This window comes from Cladophialophora yegresii, assembly GCF_000585515.1.
Source record: "Cladophialophora yegresii CBS 114405 chromosome Unknown aczIN-supercont1.3, whole genome shotgun sequence".
Taxonomy (NCBI): Eukaryota; Fungi; Ascomycota; class Eurotiomycetes; order Chaetothyriales; family Herpotrichiellaceae; genus Cladophialophora; species Cladophialophora yegresii.
In genome coordinates this window covers 1,552,422-1,575,702 of record NW_006913047.1, presented here as the reverse complement: position 1 = coordinate 1,575,702, position 23,281 = coordinate 1,552,422, and the positions used below count along the sequence as shown (strand labels likewise).

At 53.5% G+C, this 23,281-nt stretch overlaps 9 protein-coding genes across 9 annotated transcripts; 7 read left to right on the top strand and 2 right to left on the bottom strand.

Annotated features, from left to right (window-relative positions):
* Positions 1-586: 586 nt before the first annotated feature.
* A1O7_04281 (uncharacterized protein) lies at positions 587-2,419 on the top strand (the record flags this gene model as incomplete). Its single annotated transcript, XM_007758292.1, has 4 exons — positions 587-1,139; positions 1,190-1,612; positions 1,670-2,045; positions 2,092-2,419. The coding sequence occupies 4 exons, from the start codon at positions 587-589 to the stop codon at positions 2,417-2,419; spliced, it is 1,680 nt and encodes a 559-aa protein (XP_007756482.1).
* Positions 2,420-4,537: 2,118 nt separating this feature from the next.
* A1O7_04280 (uncharacterized protein) lies at positions 4,538-4,930 on the top strand (the record flags this gene model as incomplete). The annotated part of the gene is made up of 1 exon (XM_007758291.1): positions 4,538-4,930. The coding sequence occupies one exon, from the start codon at positions 4,538-4,540 to the stop codon at positions 4,928-4,930; it is 393 nt and encodes a 130-aa protein (XP_007756481.1).
* A 3,235-nt stretch (positions 4,931-8,165) lies between these two features.
* A1O7_04279 (uncharacterized protein) lies at positions 8,166-8,654 on the top strand (the record flags this gene model as incomplete). The annotated part of the gene is made up of 1 exon (XM_007758290.1): positions 8,166-8,654. One exon carries the CDS (start codon positions 8,166-8,168, stop codon positions 8,652-8,654), a length of 489 nt encoding a protein of 162 aa, XP_007756480.1.
* Positions 8,655-9,058: 404 nt separating this feature from the next.
* A1O7_04278 (serine hydroxymethyltransferase, cytosolic) lies at positions 9,059-10,549 on the bottom strand (the record flags this gene model as incomplete). Its single annotated transcript, XM_007758289.1, has 3 exons — positions 9,059-10,022; positions 10,080-10,444; positions 10,499-10,549. 3 exons carry the CDS (start codon positions 10,547-10,549, stop codon positions 9,059-9,061), a joined length of 1,380 nt encoding a protein of 459 aa, XP_007756479.1.
* A 920-nt stretch (positions 10,550-11,469) lies between these two features.
* On the bottom strand, positions 11,470-12,476 carry A1O7_04277 (uncharacterized protein; the record flags this gene model as incomplete). Its single annotated transcript, XM_007758288.1, has 2 exons — positions 11,470-12,281; positions 12,344-12,476. 2 exons carry the CDS (start codon positions 12,474-12,476, stop codon positions 11,470-11,472), a joined length of 945 nt encoding a protein of 314 aa, XP_007756478.1.
* A 983-nt stretch (positions 12,477-13,459) lies between these two features.
* Positions 13,460-14,881, top strand: A1O7_04276 (uncharacterized protein; the record flags this gene model as incomplete). The annotated part of the gene is made up of 1 exon (XM_007758287.1): positions 13,460-14,881. The coding sequence occupies one exon, from the start codon at positions 13,460-13,462 to the stop codon at positions 14,879-14,881; it is 1,422 nt and encodes a 473-aa protein (XP_007756477.1).
* A 732-nt stretch (positions 14,882-15,613) lies between these two features.
* A1O7_04275 (uncharacterized protein) lies at positions 15,614-17,527 on the top strand (the record flags this gene model as incomplete). The annotated part of the gene is made up of 2 exons (XM_007758286.1): positions 15,614-15,653; positions 15,957-17,527. The coding sequence occupies 2 exons, from the start codon at positions 15,614-15,616 to the stop codon at positions 17,525-17,527; spliced, it is 1,611 nt and encodes a 536-aa protein (XP_007756476.1).
* An 874-nt stretch (positions 17,528-18,401) lies between these two features.
* On the top strand, positions 18,402-20,582 carry A1O7_04274 (iron-sulfur clusters transporter atm1, mitochondrial; the record flags this gene model as incomplete). The annotated part of the gene is made up of 1 exon (XM_007758285.1): positions 18,402-20,582. The coding sequence occupies one exon, from the start codon at positions 18,402-18,404 to the stop codon at positions 20,580-20,582; it is 2,181 nt and encodes a 726-aa protein (XP_007756475.1).
* Positions 20,583-22,182: 1,600 nt separating this feature from the next.
* A1O7_04273 (uncharacterized protein) lies at positions 22,183-22,494 on the top strand (the record flags this gene model as incomplete). Its single annotated transcript, XM_007758284.1, has 2 exons — positions 22,183-22,210; positions 22,274-22,494. 2 exons carry the CDS (start codon positions 22,183-22,185, stop codon positions 22,492-22,494), a joined length of 249 nt encoding a protein of 82 aa, XP_007756474.1.
* Positions 22,495-23,281: the final 787 nt, after the last annotated feature.

Sequence of the window (23,281 nt, the reverse complement as noted above, 5' to 3'; positions counted from 1 at the left end):
CTGCTGCAGAGCTTTTCACTCGGCATGCTGTCGCCATACAGCTCCACTCCGGGCATGTACGTCCTCAAGCACCTCGGTCCGAGCATGACCAGCTCATGATTTCGAGAGCGAACAAACACATTTCTGCGCGATCCTCATCTTACTCGTACCATCGCCGGGAAGCCGAGAGGCGATCAAGCTCTTCAAGAGACTGCCGACGAAGCTTATCTGTAGTGTCATCGATAGACCAATTGGCGCCCAGTCAATTGAATGTGACGCCATCTCGCTGGATTTTTGTGCCCGGTCTCTTCGCCTGCTGCGACTCTGACTGCTAAAATTTCTACCACTGACTTAACCAGAGAGGGGCAGCCCTTGCAAAGTGGCCACTGACAGTCGCAGCAGAAATCACTACGTCCCCGTACCTTGCTTCTTCGGAGCTTTCCAAGCTATTCGTCATACCCATCCTATCAGCATGGCGTTTTGGGGGGACACGACCGACATTGGTCCTTCGCCTCAAAATTCGTTATATAGTTTAGACTTTTCTTTGCAGCTCCAGGATTGTGGTAGGTAAGGCTGAGACTAATCTTCAGCCTCTTCACTGTTCACCATGTCGGTCGCCAATGCCGGGATTATTGTGGCAGCCACAGCGCCAGAGGCAGAAGATCCGAAGAAGGATATTGACGTCGTTCCCTCTCGCGGCAACACTTTCGACGAGGAACACCCTGTTGCGCCAGATCAATTTGATCCGAAATATGAGACCTCGAGATGGGAAGTGTGGGCCTACTATGCCTACTACATTGGCAACAACGGCTTGACGCTGTTCAATTTCGCGCCAACCTCCTTCCAAGACTTGCTATACGAGGCCGCCGGTGACAGCGAGAGACTGCAATTCCTGGGAGCGTCCCGGACGATCAACAGTATCGTCTTGCTCACGAACGGGATATCATTTGCAATTCAGGTGGTCCTCTTCCTATTCCTTGGTTCGATGGCCGATTATGGGAGATGGAGACCTTATATTCTGATTTTCTGGTCGGTTGTGGCTTTTGCGCTAGGATTCGGTTGGTTAGGGGTCCATACGCAGGAGAAATGGCCGGTTGCGACTGGGCTGTACGCGGTTGGCTTGATTTCTTATCAGATGTGTATCACCTTTTGGACTGCTGGTAGGTAAAAGTTGTGAACGACTCGCTCTGCGATACTGACAAGAGGTTAGCATTTCCCGGTCTGGCAAGGAACACACCCCAAATGCGGGAAAAGGCCGAACAGTATGAGAACAGCGAAATCACACGTGATGATTACGACTTTGCAGACATGATGGAGCGAAATCGCATCTACAATGTTGCTTTCATCATGCAGAGCGCCGGCGAAATCGTGATTCTGGCCATCCTGGTTGGCATACTTTTTGCTCTGCACGTCAGAGACAGTGCAGCGAACAACCTCTGGGGCCTTTCGGTGCTCATCGCGTACGCCACTGGTGTTTGGATCGTGCTTGCGATCCCTTGGTTCATCCTTGAGAAGAGACGGCCTGGACAGCCACTCCCACCGGGCAAGAACATCATTAGTGTCGGCTTCTGGAACATCTGGCGCGCTCTGGTTCAGATTTGGGAGCTGAAGCAGAGTCTGTTGTATCTTGTTGGTGAGTGTTCTTTCAGACGGGGTATATCGAGCATCGTTGATTGACGGAATCACCCAGGCTATTTTCTGTTGGGCGATTCGTTGAATACAACAGTTACGGTGATCGCCACCCTTCAGAACTCGGTTGTCTCGTATGACACCCTTACTCTAACCTACCTGCTCATTGTGGGTATCGCTGCCCAAGGGGCCGGCATCCTTGCCTACTGGCTCATCCAAAAACGGTTCGGCCTGAGCACCAAGGTCATGTTCGACGCGGTCATGATCGGGATTGTGCTTCTCGACGGCTGGGGCATGATTGGTATCTGGACGCAAAAGTTCGGCTTTCACAACGAATGGGAATTCTGGGTGTATCAAACCTTCTATGGGCTGTTCGTGTGCCAATGGTACGCGTACTCCCAGACGATGATATCCGAAGTGACACCACGAGGGAAAGAGTGAGCGCACCCGCCCCAACCTCACGACCATGGCTAACAACCCTAGGTTCTTGTTCTTCAGCTTGTACTCAATCATGGGCAAGACCAGCGCATTCATTGGCCCGATTGTGAGCAGCGCTATCATCGACGCGGATCCAAAGGGCAACAACAGTCTGCCGTTTTACTTCCTCTTCGGCTTGAGCTTGTTGAGTTTTCTGCTCCTGTTCTTCTTCGTGGACTTGCAGAAAAGCAGAAGGGAGCAAGAGAGGTTCTTGAAACGAGAGGAGGCTGCAAAAGAACGTCGTGCAAGCATCATCAGCCAGGGTCGACCATTGAAGAATGGCGGAAGCCTTGATGGTGTCGGCGACGCTGTCAAGGACCACACCAAGTTGTGAGCGACTGGGATCCTTACTCGTCAAGAAGGACTATTAATCACTGATCTCTTCACTTGGGCATGATGCGAAATAGTCGCAGCACGAGCTCCTTAAAGCGCAGCCCTGATGAGAGAGAAACCCACGTTCGAAAACGGCGGAGTTTCAAGACCTTCCAGCGCTACATGATACAAGGCATGCTTCGCAGGTTCGAGCCGCTGGTTGCTGTAATTAGACCGCCCGCATTCACCAATATGCAGGACTTCAGGCCAAGGCCAGGCAGGACCTTGTCGTGCTCCCCGAAGATCTCGTGCAGCAGCATATAAATAGGGACGCCTAACCCTGGGCCGCGCATACGCCATGTTGCGACGTGCGCAATGTGCGGCTGGGGTCGTCTCAGCTTCCGGGGTAGGGTCTCGGTGAGGGCTGCGCATAAATCCCGGGGTTGACGAAGGCTGCACGAATCTGTTCGCAACTACCAATGACCATAACCTTAGGGCAATGACTTCCCCTTTCGTGATGAAGAATGCGATGCGGTTTGCTTCGTACATACGAGTACGTGGCAAGCACGAACCCAGTGCATGGTCGTGTCATCTGACTGCCACACCTGCCTCCGGTCGGTAAAGTCGCCAACAATAACGCAAGAAGTGTACCGTCTACAGTTGTGCGTGAACGGTCTGCTTATGAGTCGGAGAGTCTGGACCCCGGACCACCAGGGCGTGGCCAAGGATCAGATAATCAGCGCGCGGGCCCGAAGTCGTAGCATTGGTCCGTCTCATGGATTTCGAAGTGCACCGCGGCCGGCTGACTCTGACACTCCGACCATCAAGGATTCGACGGCAGAATCGAGCATGCAGATGCCCATGTCGTGCAACACGCTCTGAAATCTCGGGAGAAATGCCATAGTAGGATATCGCAACCTGGCTACGTGGCTACACCGGCCCGCAGGAATAGATCAAATGCATTGCGTATGTCGTTCCAATGCGTATGCACAGGGTGCTTAGAAGGCGTGAGCAACACGTTGATGAGAGGGCGCAGGGCGTCAAATGTCGAATATACCGTAAAGTGATGCGTGGTTGAGTGTCCATGCGCCCATAACGGTGATAAGCCACGGTGAACAGTAGTAGGCAAGAGGGCGCGAATACGAGCGCGGGTTACAGGGGGTCGTCGAGGTCGGCCGAAGCACGTTCCATTCCAGCGTACTGTAATTATCTCCGGTGTGAACTCTCGGGCCCAAGACGGCGCACTCCCCAGGCGGCAAAGGTCGCGACAAGCCAAGCAAGAGAGCGCTCGAAAGCACAAGGTTTCCTCAACGGCAAGTTGCTTCCGACCGGCCCAATTCAATGCCTTTTCCCTCTGCCCTCTGCATAACGCCAGAAGGCATCAGCCAATCTCTTGCCCTGCCACGCTTGGTGTCGCTAGGCGTGAGTCAAATGGCTTTTGCTGATTTGTCCGAGGGACCGTTTCTGCCAGATCGGACACTGTTATGCTGACCACGACCGACCGACCGCGCCCTACGCCCGTGTCCGTGTGCGTCTTGTCTGCGGGCCCCTCTGGTGTCTCCTCCGGCCGGCTCGCTCACGGGTTTAGTCAAGCAAACCTAACGAATACGCAGCGCAACGTGCTCTCTCTCTCGGTGGAGAAGGAGTGTTTCCACGGGGATAACATCAGACGGTGAGTCAGGCACCCGTCAAGCTAATCTGCAGAGTAAAGGATATATACAATTGCAACCTCGTGCTGGTCCACAGGAAAACTTCTTCCATCAGAGAAAATCCGTTCCACCCCACGGACCACCGAACAGCCACAACGACTCGCTCGGAAACGTTTTGCCTTCGGACGCATATTACGAAAGCAGCTTGCCTCGTGACGACAAAGGTCGGGTTCATCCGAGTTTCAGCCTTCACATGTCACAGCGAGGCTTCCACTTCCACGATTCTATTGTTACAACACTGCCACCCACCGCCATCGTACACCGAAATTTTTCTACAACCAGGATCCACCGCAAAAATCTTCCGTTGACATAGAAGCAACCACATCCCACGTGTGTCTGTAGTCTCGATAGCAAAAACAATCAACTACCATTACCGATAGCAAAACAATCAACACTACTGTTGCCCAGCGCAAAACATGCCTCTGTCAATCATGGCACCGCTCAGCAGACCGCCTTCACGTGATCTCACCCAGAGCCGGAGACTATCACGCGAAGAAACATTCCACCTGGCCGAAACAGCACGAAGAAAGACCTCGGACAAGACAGTCCGCGAGGATCTCCGGCTATCACTCAGCCACGGCCACCTCCTGGAACAGCTCCTCCAAGAGATCGCCCGCACGGAGCGAGAACGGCAAACATCACCGACAGAAGACAAGTACCTGCTCCCGCAAGAACGCAAAGCATCATCATCATCACAGCAGCAACGACGGACGTTAGTGGAGGAACGGAAACTCGTCGACGAGTACGGGTTCCCCTTGGATTCAGACGATGGGGAGGAAGAACTGACGTTGACGCGGACGGCGTCGCGAAGGCCCTCGAGATGAAGAGAGCCACAGGCTATTGGATGAGGCTTTGCACTCTACTCCTTTGGCTCTCTCTCGTCTCACGGACTTGTTACGATTACGACATGACTGTTAGCGGCTTTTATTGATGATACCCCCAGGCTGAAGACCAGACGGTCTCAGACACACGGACAGCAAAGCTACGGCTTCGCAATTGAAGGTTGATGGATCTTCTGAGATGTCCCCATTATTATGGCTGACCATTTTACCTCGAAGACCGCATGGATGGCGGAGGAGATGGAAGACGGACTGACGGACGATGGGAGAACATTGACGCTGGGTTCAGACGAGGACTTTGAGCAGTTGAAGAGGCGACGCAGGCTATTGGAGGAGCTTTGTGCTCTACACCCGTGTTGCCGTTCGGTCTGCTCAAGGGAACCGTCCGACCCTGGTCCTTGCGATCCTGTCAGTCAGATCCTACCGAAGCGAAGACGGATACGGAGACGAGCGACGGCACAGATTTCACTCTGGCAGATAGTTACATAGCAGTCGAGCAGTCGGCTGCATGAAATGGAAGATCTATTCTCAACGCAATACAGGATTCCGGACTTGTGCTTTCCTGCCTCGCAAACCGTAACGTACACGTCCGCTTGAGCACGCGCAACCTCCCCCAAGTCCAACCTATACGACTTCCAGCTCACAGTGCAATCAACTACTGGGTACACAGCCACGAAAGAACACAGCACACGGAAACACGGCACACGGCAATACAGTAATTAGCACGTGGGTTCCTGACAGGGATCCTACCGTGTACGTGTCAAACACTACCCAAGGTAACCCTTCCGGATCGGGTAACGCTTCCAAGACGAGTAACCGGGCAATGGCAGGGCGGCCTTGGTCCTCGCCTTCGTACGGACCACGTCCGACCACAACACCACTTGATTTTCTTTTTGCGCCGCAGAGAAAGCCCGTCGGGTCCTCGTACGAGGTATTCGGTACGGCCGCCGAAAACGCAAAACTTTTACCAGAGATGGGAGACGAGACCCTCTTCCAGAATGTTCAGCGGGCCTTCTTGTGGCTCGTACCTGAGTTGTGGACACTCGATACACGCAGGACGTGCTTTGAAGTGGGCCACCTGGTTAGGTAGGGAGGTTTTGAAGAATTTTGCGCAAAACTACTGTGTACTGGGTCCGTGTTCGTGCATCAAATGCAACCGCTTTGGGATTTTGTGTCCCATTAAGGGCAACTCGTACTGGTAGCCGGATCGGAAGTTATGTAATTAGTGCCTCGTGCTCGGTTACTGGCGCCGTAGTGTCGGCCTTTGTTAGGGTTGCATGTCTGTGGGTGAGTCATGAGTCACACCTTTTCGACAACATTGGATTGGGAAGAATTTTGCTTTTAGGTGGGGACCGTAGATGGCGGGCTTCTGGATACAGTGCGCGGATCAAGCGAGCGGGCGATCGAAAGCATGATCGACGGTGGACAAAATGTCCTGGCCTCCTTAAGTGCTCGCCTGGCGTGAATGCGCTACGTACTCTACTGTACACAGGATGAGTACCTAGGTATCGTAGAACTCGGGACTCCGAACCACAGTACACAGTCTAAGGGCATACGCGATTCACATACCTAAGTATATACACGAGGAGGAAGTCACCCGGGTTATCTCGCGATAACTCGTATTCGCGGGTATAAGGGAGGTGACGAGTGTGAGTTGCGGATGCCAATGCGACTGCGCGCCTGAGTCAGTCTCTTCCCAGTCCTCGGTATTCGGAATTCAAGGCCGAGGAGATCGGCAATCCACTACGAGCTACGCGCCACTGTGCTTTGGTCGTACACTGTGCACTACGAGGACGCCTTCCGGAGGTCCTTCTCATCGTCTGGCATGAAATTTGTTGCTGCAATTTGATAGTGCAGGGGTACTTCCCGACTACTAAAGGTACGGTAGTCGTGATGTAATATAAGGTTATCGGCCCGTCGTTGAATGGCTCGTGGTGGAAGATGAAGCGGTGAATAGTAAGATAAGGGTGTTGAGTTGCCAGGGGGGTCCCGCGGCACAGACATTGGGTGGGAGGACGTGGGGGAAGGGAGGCAGAGGAATTGCTTCCCATTGAATTGTTGAGATCTCTTACCGCAGAGAAGATCGCTCACCACCATCATGATGCATGCGTTGGCGCAAACAGTCCGAGTCCATACATCACTAGCATGTCGTTTCCTGCTGATTGCATTGCTTGCCGTCCCTTCAGGGGGAAGTCATGATAGAGGTCAAAAGTCGTACGTGCACGCATTCTATGCACTGTGCGTACACGGAATACGGCATTCTAGCAACCAAACGCCGTGATCGAAGATGCGAAAGGGAAAAGAAATCCTCGATCGGCTTTTTGCTGTCGATGCTCAGTACGAGTCTCCCGGCCGTCGGCAGAATGCCCTGTTCGGAGATCTAGCCGAGGCTGTGCGATGGACTGGTACTAGTGGGCAGGAGCACCGCACACTGTGTACTGTCTCGATTGTGTAGACACGTCCTGCGTAGTTCGTCCGCAGATTGTGCAACGAGCAGGATCATGGGCTAGCTCTGCTTTTCTCAGCTCTACTGATAAACTCCGTGACTTTAGCGAAGAGGGGACGCCCGGTCGACTCTCACTGACCGCATCTCGCATGCGTGGCCTACGAGCGACATCGGCGCGAAAATTACTGTGCCTAGACAATACTTGAGTTCAAGGACTTCACGCCGTACGCTGATCGTAGATTGGATACGTGACCGAAGGGGAGAAACAAGCTGCAAGTTTGAATCTCGAAATCCATTTTGGAACAAACGGGACCGTAGGATGATTCACTCGGAGGTCGAGAAACGCGACTGAAGGATGGACAGCCGAGGTGGGGGGAGAGAGCAAGCGGCCGAATGCGCTCCACATATTGTACGGCCTGGCATTGACCACGTTCCGGTGTCAAATTTAGATACCATTGTTGATATAGAGTAGAAACGGATGGAGATGGGAGATGCCAAACTAAATAGGACGTATCGAGGACGTGCCGCCGCGTACGGAGTAGTCTCTCTGTTTTGTACCCAGTACTCGCGTGCTCCGTAGATCGTCCCTGTAAATCTTCAGCCTGCCGTGCTTCACCCCACCAACGAGGCTGACAAGGCTGCACGAGCCCCGTCCTGCGGAGATGATCATCCGGCACTTCTAAATTGCTCCCTCCAACAAATTAATCTGCCACGCTTGAACACTTTCCACACAGTTGACCACCCAGCCTACTAAGAACTTTCTCCTCCCCAACGATGCCCTCACCTCAGACTCACCGGGACGTTCCCCCCCTACCCCCTCCTTCGACCTTCTCCATCCTCCCGGACATCTACATCCTCCTCGCACGCTTAAACCTCCTCCACCAACCGCAACTGAACGGACACTCGCAGTCGCAATCGCAATCGTCTCAAACTCAAACCTCCTCAACCCAGCATCTTCCATCACAGACGCATTCGGCCGCTACAGTGACGGGATCCCAGATTCCCGCTTCAATTCTCAACGGAGCGAGTCTGCTCGAGCTCAAAGACCTGCCGGGCCAGATCTATCCGCTGAGGCAAAAATTGGCGAGGGCACGCGCCGCGGTGGAGGAGTTGCCGGACGTGGAGAGGACCGTGGAGGAGCAGGAGGCGGAGATTCGAAAGCTGGAGGCCATGGTGAGGGCGTTGAAAACACGGCTAGGCGCGTTAGGCGCGATTGCGCGCGAGAAGGCAGATGTGGAGATGACAGAGCAGGAGGAAGGATGAGAACCGAGCCGGGGGCAGAGTATGTGGGAGTCGCTCCAAGTTCGGCGAACGGTCCCTACGGCGCAGACCGCGACCATCTCTTTCAACTTGCAATGAACAGCAATTATGGCGAGTTTCCCAAACACGGGATGAATGGCAACGAAGCCTACGCTAGTAGGGCGGCACGAGAGAGATGATCTTGCCCATGCGGGTTAGGAATCTTCACCGGCTCTATCTTGATTGCGGCGCAAATTCCCCGCCGTTGAAGGGTATCGTTGAAGATACCGCGCAGACTTTTCTGACTACCGCTACCGACCAGGCGGAACCAAAGTCCGAAGTTCGTTGAAATCTGGGAAAGAAAATATACCCACCGATCGAACGCCGAGTTTCATCATCCATGATATCTCCCGAACGAGAACCGTGGTCTACACCGGCAAGGGGAAGCTCGAGGCCCAATCCGCGACCTCCTGTCTTAGCTTCAGAATCTCCTCAACAGATTCGCCGGCGACCTTCTCCTTGAAGTCCTTCAGCTTGTTCGCCTCCTTGGGCAGCTCACCCTGGACCTTCTTGCATAGCTTGATGCTCTGGTCGATATATCGGGCCACTCTCTTGAAGTCCTCCTCTCCAAAGCCTCGAGAGGTCATAGCCGGGGCACCAATGCGGATACCGTATGGCGTCAAGGCAGACTTGTCCCCGGGAATGCTGTTCTTGTTGCACGCGATGTTGATCTGCTCGAGCACAGCTTCGAGCCGAGCACCATCGAGAGCTTGTGGACGCAAGTCGAGCAACACCATGTGTGAATCCGTCCCATCCGCGACAAGTTTGTATCCCAGCTCTTTGAACTCGGACTCGAGAGCTTTCGCGTTCTTGAGCACTTGTTCCTGGTACGCCCTGAACTCCGGCGACGCAGCTTGCTTCAGTGCGACTGCCAACGCAGTGATGGTGTGGTTATGCGGGCCACCCTGGTGGCCAGGGAAGACGGAGAAATTGATGGGGCCTTCGAGGTCGTAGATGACTTGCTTGCCGGTCTTGGCGTCCGTTCTGCGAACGCCCTTGCGGAAAAAGATCATTGCTCCTCTTGGGCCACGGAGAGATTTGTGGGTGGTAGTGGTGACAACATCGGCGTGTTCGAATGGAGAAGGAATGACACCCGCGGCGATGAGGCCGGAAATGTGTGCCATGTCGACAATCAGGTATGCTCCGACCTTGTCTGCGATCTGTCGCATGCGGGCATAATCGATGAGCCGGCAGTAGGCCGATGTGCCTGCGACGATGCATTTAGGGCGGTACATGAGGGCGTTCTCTTCGAGTCGGTCGTAGTCGATGATGCCGGTGTCGAGGTTTACTCGGTAGGGGAAGGTTTCGAAGTAGGTTGAGACGGCGGAAATCCTGTGAATTACTGTCAATCATCCAGCTCGTCCGTGAGACGTTGTGTAGAGTGCTTACTTCCTCTGCGGTGTCTGATACCCGTGGCTCAAATGCCCGCCGTGTGGTAGGTCCAAGCCCATTAACCGATCGTGGGGTCTCATCAATGCCTGGTACACCTGCAGGTTCGCAGGAGAACCACTCAAGCATTGTACGTTGACTCCCCACTTCTCTGGATCCAGGTTGAACGCCTTCAAAGCCCGGGACTGACAGGTGAGCTCAATAGAGTCGATATGTTGGTTTCCACCGTAGTAGCGGGCTCCCGGGTAGCCTTCACTGTACTTGTTCGACATGGGGGAGCCAAGAGCATCGAAGACGGCGCGGGATGTGACATTCTCAGAGGCAATGAGGATGATCGACTCGCGTTGGCGCTTGATTTCTTTTTTCTGGGAAAGAGCGTCAATACAGAATGATTTCTGGACAGGATGTGTAGAAGATACCATGATCTCCGCAATCTCTGGGTCCGACTCGACCAAGGACTTCTCGAGCATCTAGTTGCACCCTCCATGTCAGCTTTGTGGCCCCAAAAGGCGCATGAGCAGACACTCACCTCTTTGTGAGACTGGGAGAGGGCATAGCTAGACGCAGCCATGGAACCCATGATTTCTAAGTTCCTAGCACAGGCGCAACACAGTGATAGAAGCTGTCAATAGTGTAAGACGCACAAAAATTAGGGAGGGAATGTCCAAGAGTCATGGGAATTTCAAGCTTCTCGGACACTTTTTTTTGCTGATTGCGGTGCGAAATCCCCGCCCCGCACTTTCGGGTGGCAGGGTCCACTCCGGCCACATGCTTGCATGCATCCAACGCAAGGCTAGCTCTTCATTGCACCTTCAACACCCTTTCGCTAAAGTACCAGTCATCACAGGCAAAAGTATCACCCGGGGGCTCTCCTTCATGGCGCGCTTCACTGCAAGCACCATCACCCTTCACGATGCGCCTTACATTGTCCACCTCCGCCTCCGCGCGCGTAATTCAGCGCGGATAGCGGCGGTTGTGTGAGATGTGATGTGGGAGTGGATGTGGTCGCGTTTTCCTTCAGGAGCACTGTATTGACAATCGCCCCAGCCGCAGTCTGCAGTGAAGTTCATGCTACTTCTGGTACCAACGTGGTCTGCATTGACGTGGTCCTAGATTGACGTCAGCCGCAATGAAATTAGAGCGTTTGCAAAGAGAAGGAACTGACCTTAAGATCCACGCAAGAATCTAAGTGCAGGGTGCATCCTCGCCAATGGCACCTGAAGGGTTCGTTCTGAGGAGTGCACGTCGGTTGCATGAAATCCTCTTCGGAAGAGTCAGGCGACTCATTTCCCACTAAATACAAGATGATTTTCTTCCCCGGATTCCTCCTGCTCACATCCTGGCCATTGGTCGCCACGTTGAGGGATCCGGTCGGCGAAGAAGGAGATCCCTAACCTCGCTTCCTCTTTCCCGAGGAATTTTCTTTTGGCTCCTTCCCATTGGCACTTTTCTTGGAGCGTGCAGCTGGAGCAGGAGCAGGTGCATTATCCATCACGACGTCTTGCTGAGACTGCGCAGCTGTGCGTGCAGAAACTCCGGGAGGTGTGTATCGCTTCTTCAATCCTTCAGGTTGCTGTCGGATTTCTTTCGGCTTCCCAGGTCGTGTTGCTGTGAAGGTCTGTGGAGTGTCTTCCTGGGATGGAACCTTGTCCTGGTTATTGACTTCCCGCATGATGAAGCTACGCTCAATGTTCTTCTCCGCCTGATGGTAACGCGCATCTGCTGCTTGAGGGAGCAAGACTGTTTCGTTCTTGGATGACAATGGCTGCATACCGTATGCGATACCATTGTGGTTGATAATGGGTTGACCGCGCATGACAGCATCGACGGCCAACTCCTTGATGGATTCAACGGGGACATCTTCAGGAGCAGCGATGAGCCAAACTTCCTTCTCCGACAAATCGTGAAATTGGCGCACTGTTGGGCTAGTGTCGGACGGTGAGAGTGCAATCGGCTCATAGCCCTTTGGTGCCTTGAATGGTTTTGCAGGAATTGCAGCTCCGGATTGCATGGACTTGGCAGCAGTCTCTTCGAGTTCTGGGGTTGGTGAGGAGCGTGTCTTCTGGCTCGAAGCCGGCGTCACTGCTGAATCAATTGCCGGCTCGCTTTGGCCGTCCTCGCTCTCGTCTTCGGATTCAGCGGTCTTCTCATCCTCACTGTCGGAAGCCTCTCCATCGCTGCTGTCGTCGTCCCCATGATGATCTGTCACAGTTGTCAGTCATGGTCCTTGGGTCAATGAGACAGTAGAGTTTGACAATTCTGACCTTTGACGCCGTTAGAAGTCCTCGGGTTGGTAGTCAACGCATCATGGTCCACGACGCTCTGGGCTTCGTCTTCATCGCTAGAGTCGTACACCCGCTCAGCACTGAGAGGATAGGAGCGCGCAGCTTGAGTCATTTTCTGCCGCAACACGCACTTCCTTCTGCAAGAACATTCAGTCACCACCGCCGCTGCCCTGGGATTTTTTTTATGATAGAAGCGATGATCTGGAGTGTGAACTTTCTTGCAGTGTCTGATTTTAAAGTCAAAGAGATCTCAAAAAGTTTCACTGCGAATCAAAGTGCAAGTGAAACCAAATCTTAGCGGCGGCTATACCCGGCGCTAGCGTGGCAAGCATTAGTGACAAGTAAAAGGCCATCGGCAAGTCATGCAACTCTGTGCTTGATGCCTCATTATGTCCAAGAAAGCCACATATGCCTTGCTGCCCTAGAGGGCCCTGTCCGAATCAATCACGGTCTGTGCACGTGGCAGACTGCAGTCAGTTGTGAGCCAGTAGGCTTGCTTCTGCTACTTCCGACTTACCCTCTTTGCTTGTTGTATCAGACGCAAGTCCCATGCAAGCGAGTATGTTAGCGATTGTTGAAAAGGGGTTGACACCGTACTGACATTTCATCAGATGGTCACAGGCTCAGTGCGGTTGCCAGACGGCGCCTCCTGCAGACAAGTGTGTCGGCCGGGTCGACATCTACTAGGCTATCGCCTGTAGAGGCAGGGGACGCCGAACGAAATGGGGTTACTGCAAAGCCAGACTCCACGAATACCGATGAAAGCACATCCCAAGATGATGGTGTTGAGACAGTGAACCAGTTCTCGACCCTAGTTGAAGCATCTGCTGTTGTATTCAGCTCTTCCAGAGAAGTGGACCAATTGCCGCGGAACTCGGTCAGGATCCGCTTGTCTAGAGGACAGGTATGTCATTACGCTGGGCACCCAAGGCTATGTGAATCTTCTGACGGGGATAGAAATGCATCGTGTTAGGCACCTGTCTTCTTTGGGTCAAGCAAGGATCAGTCTTCATCTACGGTGCAGTCCTGTCAGCCTCGCCAACCACCTACCGTATCTATGCCCCCAGCACTCATGCACTCCCTTCCATTGAGGCGATGACAAACCAGGCCGAGCTGCAACTAGATCCTTCCCACGATGGCATCAACGATCTACCTTCCATGGGAACCAGGGATAAGTGGGCCCCACCTGGTATCAAACACTCTGCTTCGCCATTTTACGTGCTAGGACATTCTTTCGAGCTAGACCTGAAAGCCCCAAGACGCCTCAGAGAGCTGAACATTGACCCGTGGAAAACCTTGCTCGCCAATGTGATAGACTACGACGCGGCATCACCACCGAGAGTCCTGGTCTGCGGCAGACGGTCGTCTGGACTTTCGACACTAGTCAGATGCATCACAAACCGCTTGCTTGCCAAACAGGCTAATAGCTCCAAGTCTGCACACATGGCCGGTGTTACCCTGGTGGATCTAGACGCAAACACGCCGGAGTTTGCGCCGCCAGGAATGATCAGTTTGGTACATGTCCGCAATCTGGTGTTCGGCCCGCCGTTCACGCACCTAATGCCGCCATCAAAGGCCGATACTAACCCTATGTTGAGAAAGCATTTCCTTGGTGACATAGACGCTATAGATCTGGCAGATTGGCACCTTGCAAAAGTGTACGATCTTCTGGACCTTGAAAAGGACTCCCAGACAAGGCGGAAAAATACGCCGGTTGTTATCGTTCTCCCAAAGTGGCTGAACGGAGTCGATCCCAGTACAGCGAGCAAGCTCTGGAACAAGATGTCGCCCACACAAATCATTTGCCTCGACCCGAATCCAGCATCGCCTCATCTGGAGCCTTGGCGTCTACTTGCTGGGAGAGACAGCTGTGCCATTTGCCGAATGCCGGTTCAGGTATTTGATAGGATTCCGGTTGTGCGAGAGCACAATCTGCAAATGCAGTCGTACTTCCACCTGGAAGGTTCAGACACCAGTCGCCAACTCTGGAGCGAAATGCCGATCCTAGCGACGACGTCTCGAACGGCGACACTATCATATCGCAGTGATGGGGGAATAATATGCGTCATCATCTTGTTAGGCAGCCATGTCGCCCTTGAGGACACGTACGAAGCTTTGGGCGGAAGCCTTGTTGCACTGGTGGCTGTTCCGATGTCCGAAACTCTGGTACATCCAGATAGTGGGCTGGAGACGGACAGTTTAAAAAGCGGCTTCCGATCGGGCGAAGTAAGGCGGACTGACGAAGGCCTGCCCCGCTGGCAAGAACATGCTGGAGTCGAGGACTTCTTGCAGTGTCGAGCTCAGCATTCCTTCTGCTTGGGGTTAGCAATTGTGCAGGAGATCGACGTTGCCAAAAGAGAGCTCAGTCTGACTACAGGACCTGAGATACAGGTGGATGATATTCAGCGACAAGGTTACCGTGTTGCACTTGTAGTACCCAAAGCAACGGCAGACGGAAGGTTTAGGACGGATTGGGCGCATAGAGAGATGGGTACAAGCAATGGCAGAAGTCAGTAGAATCGGACCAGCCCGGCGATCACAGTTAAGACGACAGCTATCATTGCCGACAGAGGCGCACTCACTACTCAAAGCAGTTGAATTGGTTCCTCCATACATGAGTAGTGTCAAAGAGTACATACTAGCTGCAGAGTCCGGACTATCCGACCGGCCAGATGCACGTCCATCCGTGCCATCTTAAGCCTAGAGAATGGATGAGAGGACGTCGATGACCCGCGTGCGTCGCTTCCGATTTCCCTTCCGGAGGAGGCCTAGAAGCCTTGTCATCATTCCATCCCTGATTGGATGCGACGGAGGATTCCCAGGATGCCATCACAAGTGGCGGTCTGCGACAAGACTGAGGAAGGCTAGAACACCACTGCCTCACTGACTTATTCACTTATGACAAAGTGAAGCCAAAGTGAGAGAAGCGACAAGGTGAACTGTCATCTTCTCGCATCGCCCTCAATCCCCTCCTACACATACTACTCGTAGTTCTCATCAACCACGAATCCATCACGCGATCCTTAGCCGTTTGTCCTGCCGGAGATCTTCAGATCGCAATCACACTCATCTCCACCGCTTGCGGACCCACGGTTGCGTCGGTTACGTTTGTCGCCTCGAACGAGCACACGAGCTCTTGCCCTCCTCTCAGCGCCCCTCAACGATTCCCTCATCCTGATCGTTGCGCCAATAGTCGCTATACAGTAGTCGCGCCTGACAGCATCCCGACCGTCCTCTTGGGAATAGATGATGGCTGGCTTCAATCCGGCCAGAGGTGTCCGCCAGCCAGGTCCGAACATGCACAACGTTCTCCACAGATTGTAGGACAGTTTGCGGGCTCGTCAAAGGAGATAAAGAGAAAGGCAACATTGCAGTGAGATAAAGAATGGATTTCACGGTACGCAGTCTCATGGGCATACTCCGAGCGCCTTCGTCACGATGGTGTCCAGGCTGCCGCATGACCTTGTCATTTCCCACACCCCTTCAGTCTGGCTCAACAGCACCTAATAAAGCCTTTTGCAGCTCGCTCTCACGCATTTCTGTGAGGCGCATGGCCCAAAGTCCGTCCTTTGTACACAAGTCCTTCCGTTAGAGTGCGCAGTATGCCTGCCACCATCGCCTCCACTGAGAGCATCTTCCTCCACCGATTCCTTCCACACCAAAGTCAATGACTCTTCGCTGGAGTCCTCGCAGGACCTCCACGCACCACCAACTTTACGCAAAACTGACACAAACTCCACGTTGCCGACCGACTTTTCCGGCGCATCTACCAACGTCGACTCCGAGCCCGAAAGTCCGATCATTGAGAAACACCCGCTATTCCAGCCGGTAGACCAGAAACAGACGGGTGCCTCGCAATGGCGCTATGGTCGTAATCAAGGAGAGACATGTGCCAGCTGCACTTTCTCCGTTCCCAAGGCTGTGGCTGAGCAACTCCCCGCGGGCGCGCCAGGCAGCAAGAGAGCCGATGGCGCAAGCACGGCCAACACAGGACCGCCCGTACTACGTTCGAGAGAGTTTGTGTGTTTGCGCGAAAAGAAGAGACGCAAAAGGAGTGTTCAAGCCTCATACGACTCCAAGTCTTCGTCCTATGGCTCGTCTGTCGTTTCTTCTGCCCTTTCTCAGACGAGCTCGCGCCCACAGTCTCATCACTCAGACGACTGTCACGACCATACAGTAACCTATCTTACCGCGAAATCTCCTGTTGATCCCGAGAGCTATGCACAACTGCGCGCATCCGTTATCCGAACGCTGTCCTGCGAGCTGCTTCCACGGGGCATGTCGGATGGTCCCTTCTGCTTCGGCGATTCGAACACGGGCTATACTATTGCACATGTCTTCCGGTTGACTGATCCAAAAGCCAGAGGCCGACGCCGTGCATACGCTTTCGTCGCCCTTGCAGGTAAAGATGCCAGTCGCGCCTTTCAGGCTTGTCCAATGCTATGGAACTCATTCAAGCGCATGGCCAAAGGTATCGAAGCAGCCGCTCAAAGAAACCAGGACAGACAACGCGAGAGAGAGGAAAAGCTGTCAGCGGAAACAAACAGAGCTGGAGCTAGGAACTACACGCCCGTGTCTTCGTTCCTGACATCCCGAACCATGGATCCGACCGGCCACCCTCGACGTGCTGGACAGGCCACACCTCGAAGCCTCGCCGAGATTGTCGGTGACGAGAACATCTTCGCATTCCTCCACCAATACTTCGTGGGCATCCTTCGCTGCCTGGGCGATCAATTTGGCGGAACGCCACTGGTGGAGCAGCCATCAGTGTTTCAGTCTACCAGCGAGGAAGCACCGCAGTTCAACAAGGCTGATGTCGTAGGGAGACGGCAAATAAGTAATGGTACGAATATCCCGAGTCCTGGGCCGGAGCACAGTGGGAGCCTACAAGGTAAAGATGCGACGCCGACGCCTCAAGGCTATCAGATGGGACCAACCAAGACTTGGACATTGTCGCAAGTGCAGCTTCCGAAGACCACCACACCGAAGGAGGATAATGAGGAGGATCTTGACCTCCGAAAAGTAGAGCCGCGAGAGAACCTCAGAGAAAAGGACAAGAACAAGGCAATCACAGGTACCACCTTGTCATTCAGGAAGTCGAACCCACAATGTGCAGTTCCCCTCGCAGTCAACGAGACCGCCCAGAGGCAAGTCGTTGTATGAGTACGGTCACGGGCAGGTTGATGTAACCTGTCATCTAGCAATGATTCAGTACTTGCTACCAGGTCGAATGTGGTGTCCCGGCAAGGTGAGAAACATACTAAACCACGTGGAGGTGGGATGGGGCTGGCTATCTGCTTCTGATGATTTCAGCTTTGCTTCCAAGTAGCGATGATACCATGATACATCGATTTTCATATGCGTTCTGTGGTATACCAAAGGATCTGATCGGAGTCAATGGGGGACCTGGTGGCGGTCCTGTATGTACTTTATTCCTGTTTGATGATACATGCGAGCTATTGTGATAAATATTCAGACAACATGTGCTTCGAGGGCGCGATTTCTGATTGACTCGCGACTGCTTTGTCAAGAGAGTTCCCTTAGTTATGGCGATACATAAGCTCTTGCGGCGGATGTGAATATGACCTTATTGTCCACAGGATGTGTAACGTCGAGGCACCCTACGGTATGCCGGGAAAGCTGGTCAGAAGAAAGTACGTACCCTGTGGAACTAGAGAGCAGCCTTGGACAGCCCGGGGAAACCAAGCGTAAATATCCACCGTAAGAAAAACACAGCGAACACGGCGGCGCACACCATTCCTAAACGCAAGGCCTCAGGCAAGCAATTTGGCTCGCCCGTAGCTTCAGGCAGACTTCTGACACTGTCGCTGTGACTGCTACGAAGCAGCTACTCCGGTGAGCCTATCGAACAGTCGTGCAGGACACCTTACGATAGCTCTGCAAGTTATCGTCGGGATTTGCCAGTATCGCGAGCCACAAATTCCATGTCGCACCGGGAGGAGGGATGATGCCTTGATCCCCCCGATATTCGGTGTCAGCGTGCCCGGAAGGGGACGAGCAAGTCGTTAACACCATCATGCTGTCTCGAAGACTCTTCTCATTCACGTGTGGAAGGGGGAAGCTCTCGAAGTCGCTCTATCCTGTTTCTGCCCCTCTGGCTTGCGTACGCAGCCATGTGGGAGTGAAATCTGAGGTTCGGGCTTTCAGACACTCAGCGTTCGCTAGGCGCCAGGATGAGTCCAAGAAGAGCCTACAGGCCGGCTCAGTTGCTGAAAAGCCTGTAGCGAGGTCCGACACGTCAGACGTCACCAAGCCGGAGTCTCTACAGGATGCCCAGCCGCCCAGGGCTGCACCGGTTGCGCCCAAGAAGGAAGCCCTGCTATCGGAGAAGGTCATCTCCAACAAGGAGCAGCGGAAAGTTGATCTGGCCATCATGAGGGAGATGGTCCAGTATCTGTGGCCAAAGGGCGACTGGGGCACGAAACTTCGCGTCGGCGGCGCGCTTTCACTGTTGGTCGGGGCGAAGATCCTGAATGTCAATGTTCCATTCTACTTTAAGAACATCGTGGACTCGATGAACATTGATTTTCTGGCCGTGGGTGGCACTGCCTGGACGGTGGCGGGCTCCATGATCGTGGCCTACGGCGTGACTCGCATCGGGGCCACCTTGTTCCAGGAGCTCCGGAATGCCGTCTTTGCCAGTGTTGCTCAGAAGGCCATACGCAACGTGGCCAAGAATGTCTTCGCACATCTACTAAGACTCGACCTAAACTTTCACCTGTCACGGCAAACTGGTGGACTGACAAGAGCGCTGGACCGTGGTACCAAGGGGATCAGCTTCTTGCTAACGTCGATGTTATTCCACATCTTCCCTACGGTACTGGAGATCTCGCTGGTCTGCGGCATTCTAACGTATCAGTACGGCGCGCAGTTCGCGGCCATTACTGCTGCTACGATGGTGGCATATTCAACGTTCACTATCACGACGACTTCTTGGAGGACCAAATTTCGCAAACAGGCCAATGCCGCGGATAACCAGGGAGCTACAGTTGCCGTTGACACTCTGATCAACTACGAGGCTGTCAAGTACTTCAACAACGAGAGGTTCGAGGTTAACCGATACGATGCGGCGTTGAAGAAATACGAGGATGCATCGATCAAAGTGACAACTTCGCTGGCTTTCCTGAACACAGGTCAGAATGTAATCTTCTCGGGTGCTCTGGCAGCCATGATGTACATGGCGGCAAACGGGGTGGCAAGTGGTGCGTTGACGGTTGGAGATTTGGTCATGGTCAATCAACTCGTCTTCCAGCTATCAGTACCGCTGAATTTCTTGGGTTCGGTATACCGAGAACTGCGGCAATCTCTCTTGGACATGGAGACACTGTTCAACTTGCAGAAAGTCAACGTGACCGTCAAGGAGGTCGCAAACCCGCGACCGCTCGCTCTGACCAAAGGAGGTGAGATCAGGTTTCAAGACGTTTCGTTCGGCTATCACGCTGATCGGCTGATCCTGAAAAACTTGACGATGACCATTCCTGCGGGAAAGAAGGTTGCCATTGTCGGACCCAGTGGCTGTGGGAAGTCGACCATACTCCGGCTGCTCTTCCGCTTTTACGACGCGGATTCCGGGAAGATTCTGATTGATGGTCAAAACATCAAGGAAGTCAGCCTCGACAGCTTGCGAGAAAGCATTGGCGTGGTTCCGCAGGATACGCCGCTATTCAACAACACGATCGAGCACAACATCCGCTACGGCAAGATTGATGCTTCGCTGGACGATGTGAAGAAGGCGGCCCAACGAGCACGAATTGCCGATCTCATCGAACGTCTGCCCGCCGGATGGAATACCATGGTGGGCGAACGAGGCATGATGATTTCCGGTGGCGAGAAGCAGAGGCTTGCAGTGGCGCGACTCCTTTTGAAGGATCCACCACTGCTATTTTTCGACGAAGCAACGTCGGCCCTGGACACCTATACCGAGCAGACGCTGCTCCAGAACATCAACAGTATCTTGAAGGAGAAGGCCCGAACAAGCGTCTTTGTGGCGCATCGGTTGCGGACCATCTTTGACAGCGACATCATCTTCGTGCTCAAAGAGGGGCGAGTGGTCGAACAAGGCACTCACGCCGAGTTGCTGGCCATGCATGGTCTCTATGCTGATCTCTGGGCAGCCCAAGAAGTGTCCATCGGTCAAGATATGACACTGGAGAAAGAACTGGAAGAGGAACGCGAGACTAAGAAAAAGGAGTCTTGACCGGGTCTCAGGTAAAGAACTCTCTAGACCATACCGTCAAGCAGTATCAGTCAAGGGACAGTCAGATACGTCCAACTGCTGCAAGAGAACTGGCTCTGTTGTCTTCACACGTACTCTGGGATTCCGCGAGGTGACCCGGAAATCAGCATCTGATTCGTGCGCAACCAGGGCAACGAACGCTGGGGGTCGATGGCCTCGGTTTTCCCAGACTTCCTGCTCACGGTTGCTCTGGAAGCGAGATCATGAGCCAGGGGCGGGAGTTTGGTCTCGCACGTGGCGCTGGAGATGCCCACCTGAAAATGCGCCCACAACTCGATGGAGTTTAGCCAGAGCAGCCTCGATACTACACAGTACAGTAGTTACTGGGCATGCTGCGTGCCGATGCTGGAAATCTAAGACCATGTTTGATGCCTATGCACGATATTGATAGTCGAGATGAAGCTGAAGAGGAGGTCAATGTTGGATACATTTGGGTTCATGGTATGCCAGTAGACGGATCTCGCGCCGCATTTCGGTCTCAATCTCAATCATCGTCATGCCCAAGAAGTGTTCACAGGCACGTCGCTCGCCCGCTCCCAGCGCCGGGGCCAGCAACAGTGAAAGCCCAAGACCCGGCTCCTTTACTTACTGCAATGGCCCGAACGTCTGGGAGCGGCAGCTCGCTAGTTAAGCTCCTCTGGCTCCCCCACCGCCATGTTCAACGGGCCAAGCGGGCCTAAGATGTAACTAAGTCCACCTAAACCCTACACAGTGGAAGCCACGCCCGGAAGAGATTGCGTCGGGCACCTGCCACCTTTTAACTTTCGAACTCCTTTTCCTGCCGTGAGCGCGCGAGGAATCAAACGGTTCACGCGCCTCTCCTTTCGTTGCTCAAGCTGCTCATAACCCACGCGACTCCCACTCTCTCTACTCCGTTCTCGCTGCTGGCGACGAGGATACTTACACTCACTAGACACGATAGTCACAGTCACTCTCTACCTGCTTTTTCTCGGCAACTGCAAACGCATCTCGATTTCCTAGCTACTGCACGCCTGCAGCTGTCCGCTCGTTTCAGATCCAAAGAGGTTGCATTAGATCCTGCATAGCCCAAGTTCGGCCGAACTCGACACGCGCGCACAAGACGTCCCATCCTATCCCTTCCCGCACACGAGGCAGGTCCCAAACTTCGTATCACGGGTTGTCAGCTTTTCGCCCAAGATCGAACAAGTTGCTCATCTGACTAGAGCGCGTCTCCTCATACACCTATCACATAAGGACAACCCCGGGCCCCGCCATCCGGTTGACATTACCCTCCTTGCAGCATTTCCCCGCCAGGAACCGAAGTATCCGGACAGGAGGTCAGGACAGTCGTAATAACTAGACCTTGTCCTCTATCTTGGTCGCGAAAAGAAAGAGAGCGGTGTCAGGACAGCCAGCATTCACAGTTCCCATACGTCAGCAGGGGCATTTGAGACGTGAAGAAGACACTTCTTGTATCAAAACGGAGCCCTTCAGGCGAGCATTGGGAAGATATCAGCTTACGTCGAGGGCATTGTCGGTGCATTAAAGACCACTTCTACAGAACTCGCAATCTCTCTTTCGTTTGCTCGAGCCGTCCAAAATGGGTCTCTTCGAGAAGCTCCAAGCAAGTGAGTCTGCTCGCTACTAGACCTCGAAAAAAGGAATGCCGGCATGCTAATCACCCGTCGCAGAACTCGACCTCTACCGCCTCGAGCAGAAATACGCCCGCCGAAAGAACAGAACCACGTTCACCACAGGCGCCGTGTATCAAGACGGAGAGTACTTTTACACAAACGCCTCCGACGCACGCAGTCCAACCATGTCGACCAATAGCACTGGAAATTCGAACAGCTCAACAAACAGCAATAAGAGAAGGACGCAATTGTGGCTGGCTCCCGACGCGCGGAGATGAACGAGATGAACTGCTGCGATGCGAATTTTGACAAGTTTGTGCCCGATTCCTGGTCTCTCTGATCACAGGGAGGGCGATTCTTATGTGAATGTAATTTTTGTGGTTCTGGTGACAGTGTCGATTGAATTGAGCACAGCATAGCATCGGCGTTGACAGGAAGCTTTTCCTTTGTTACTTTTGGTTGGATCCGCAGGTTTCATGTGCACGACGGGAAGTTTCGACTACAGCGCAAGAGGCACCAGCGAACGAGGGCGTGGAGCCGCGATGGCAAAGTTGTTGAGCGGAGGAGGGAGACCGATCGCTCAGGAGAGTGATGGTGAATAGAGGCGAGGTCTCGATGCTGAAGGGACACTTCTTTTATCGTCGAGGGCGGCTGAGAAGATTCATAGATGTTAGATGTATACATATATTGCAGCAGAGACGATGAAGTTCAAGTACAGAGTACCAAGTCCACCGTATTGCCGACAGTCTCTGATAAACAGCACTGAATATCGTATGTACTGGACATTCTTTCTCCATGATGCCTGATCCTATTCTACTCTCCTGTACCCCGTACGGAGTATTCTAATTCGAACCCATTCTCGACAATACACAAGACGTAAGCCTGGCCGGCCCTGGCTAAGCTGGGCCACACTGCATGCAATATCTCTACACAGTATGCTACTGTATGTTTGGAGTGCATACGAGTACGTAGTCGGGAAGACGAGGTGGATACGCGCCCAACGCTCACTACTGGTTCTCGACTGTTCGTTGTGTCTTCTCTGTTATGTCTTTTGTGTTCACTTCC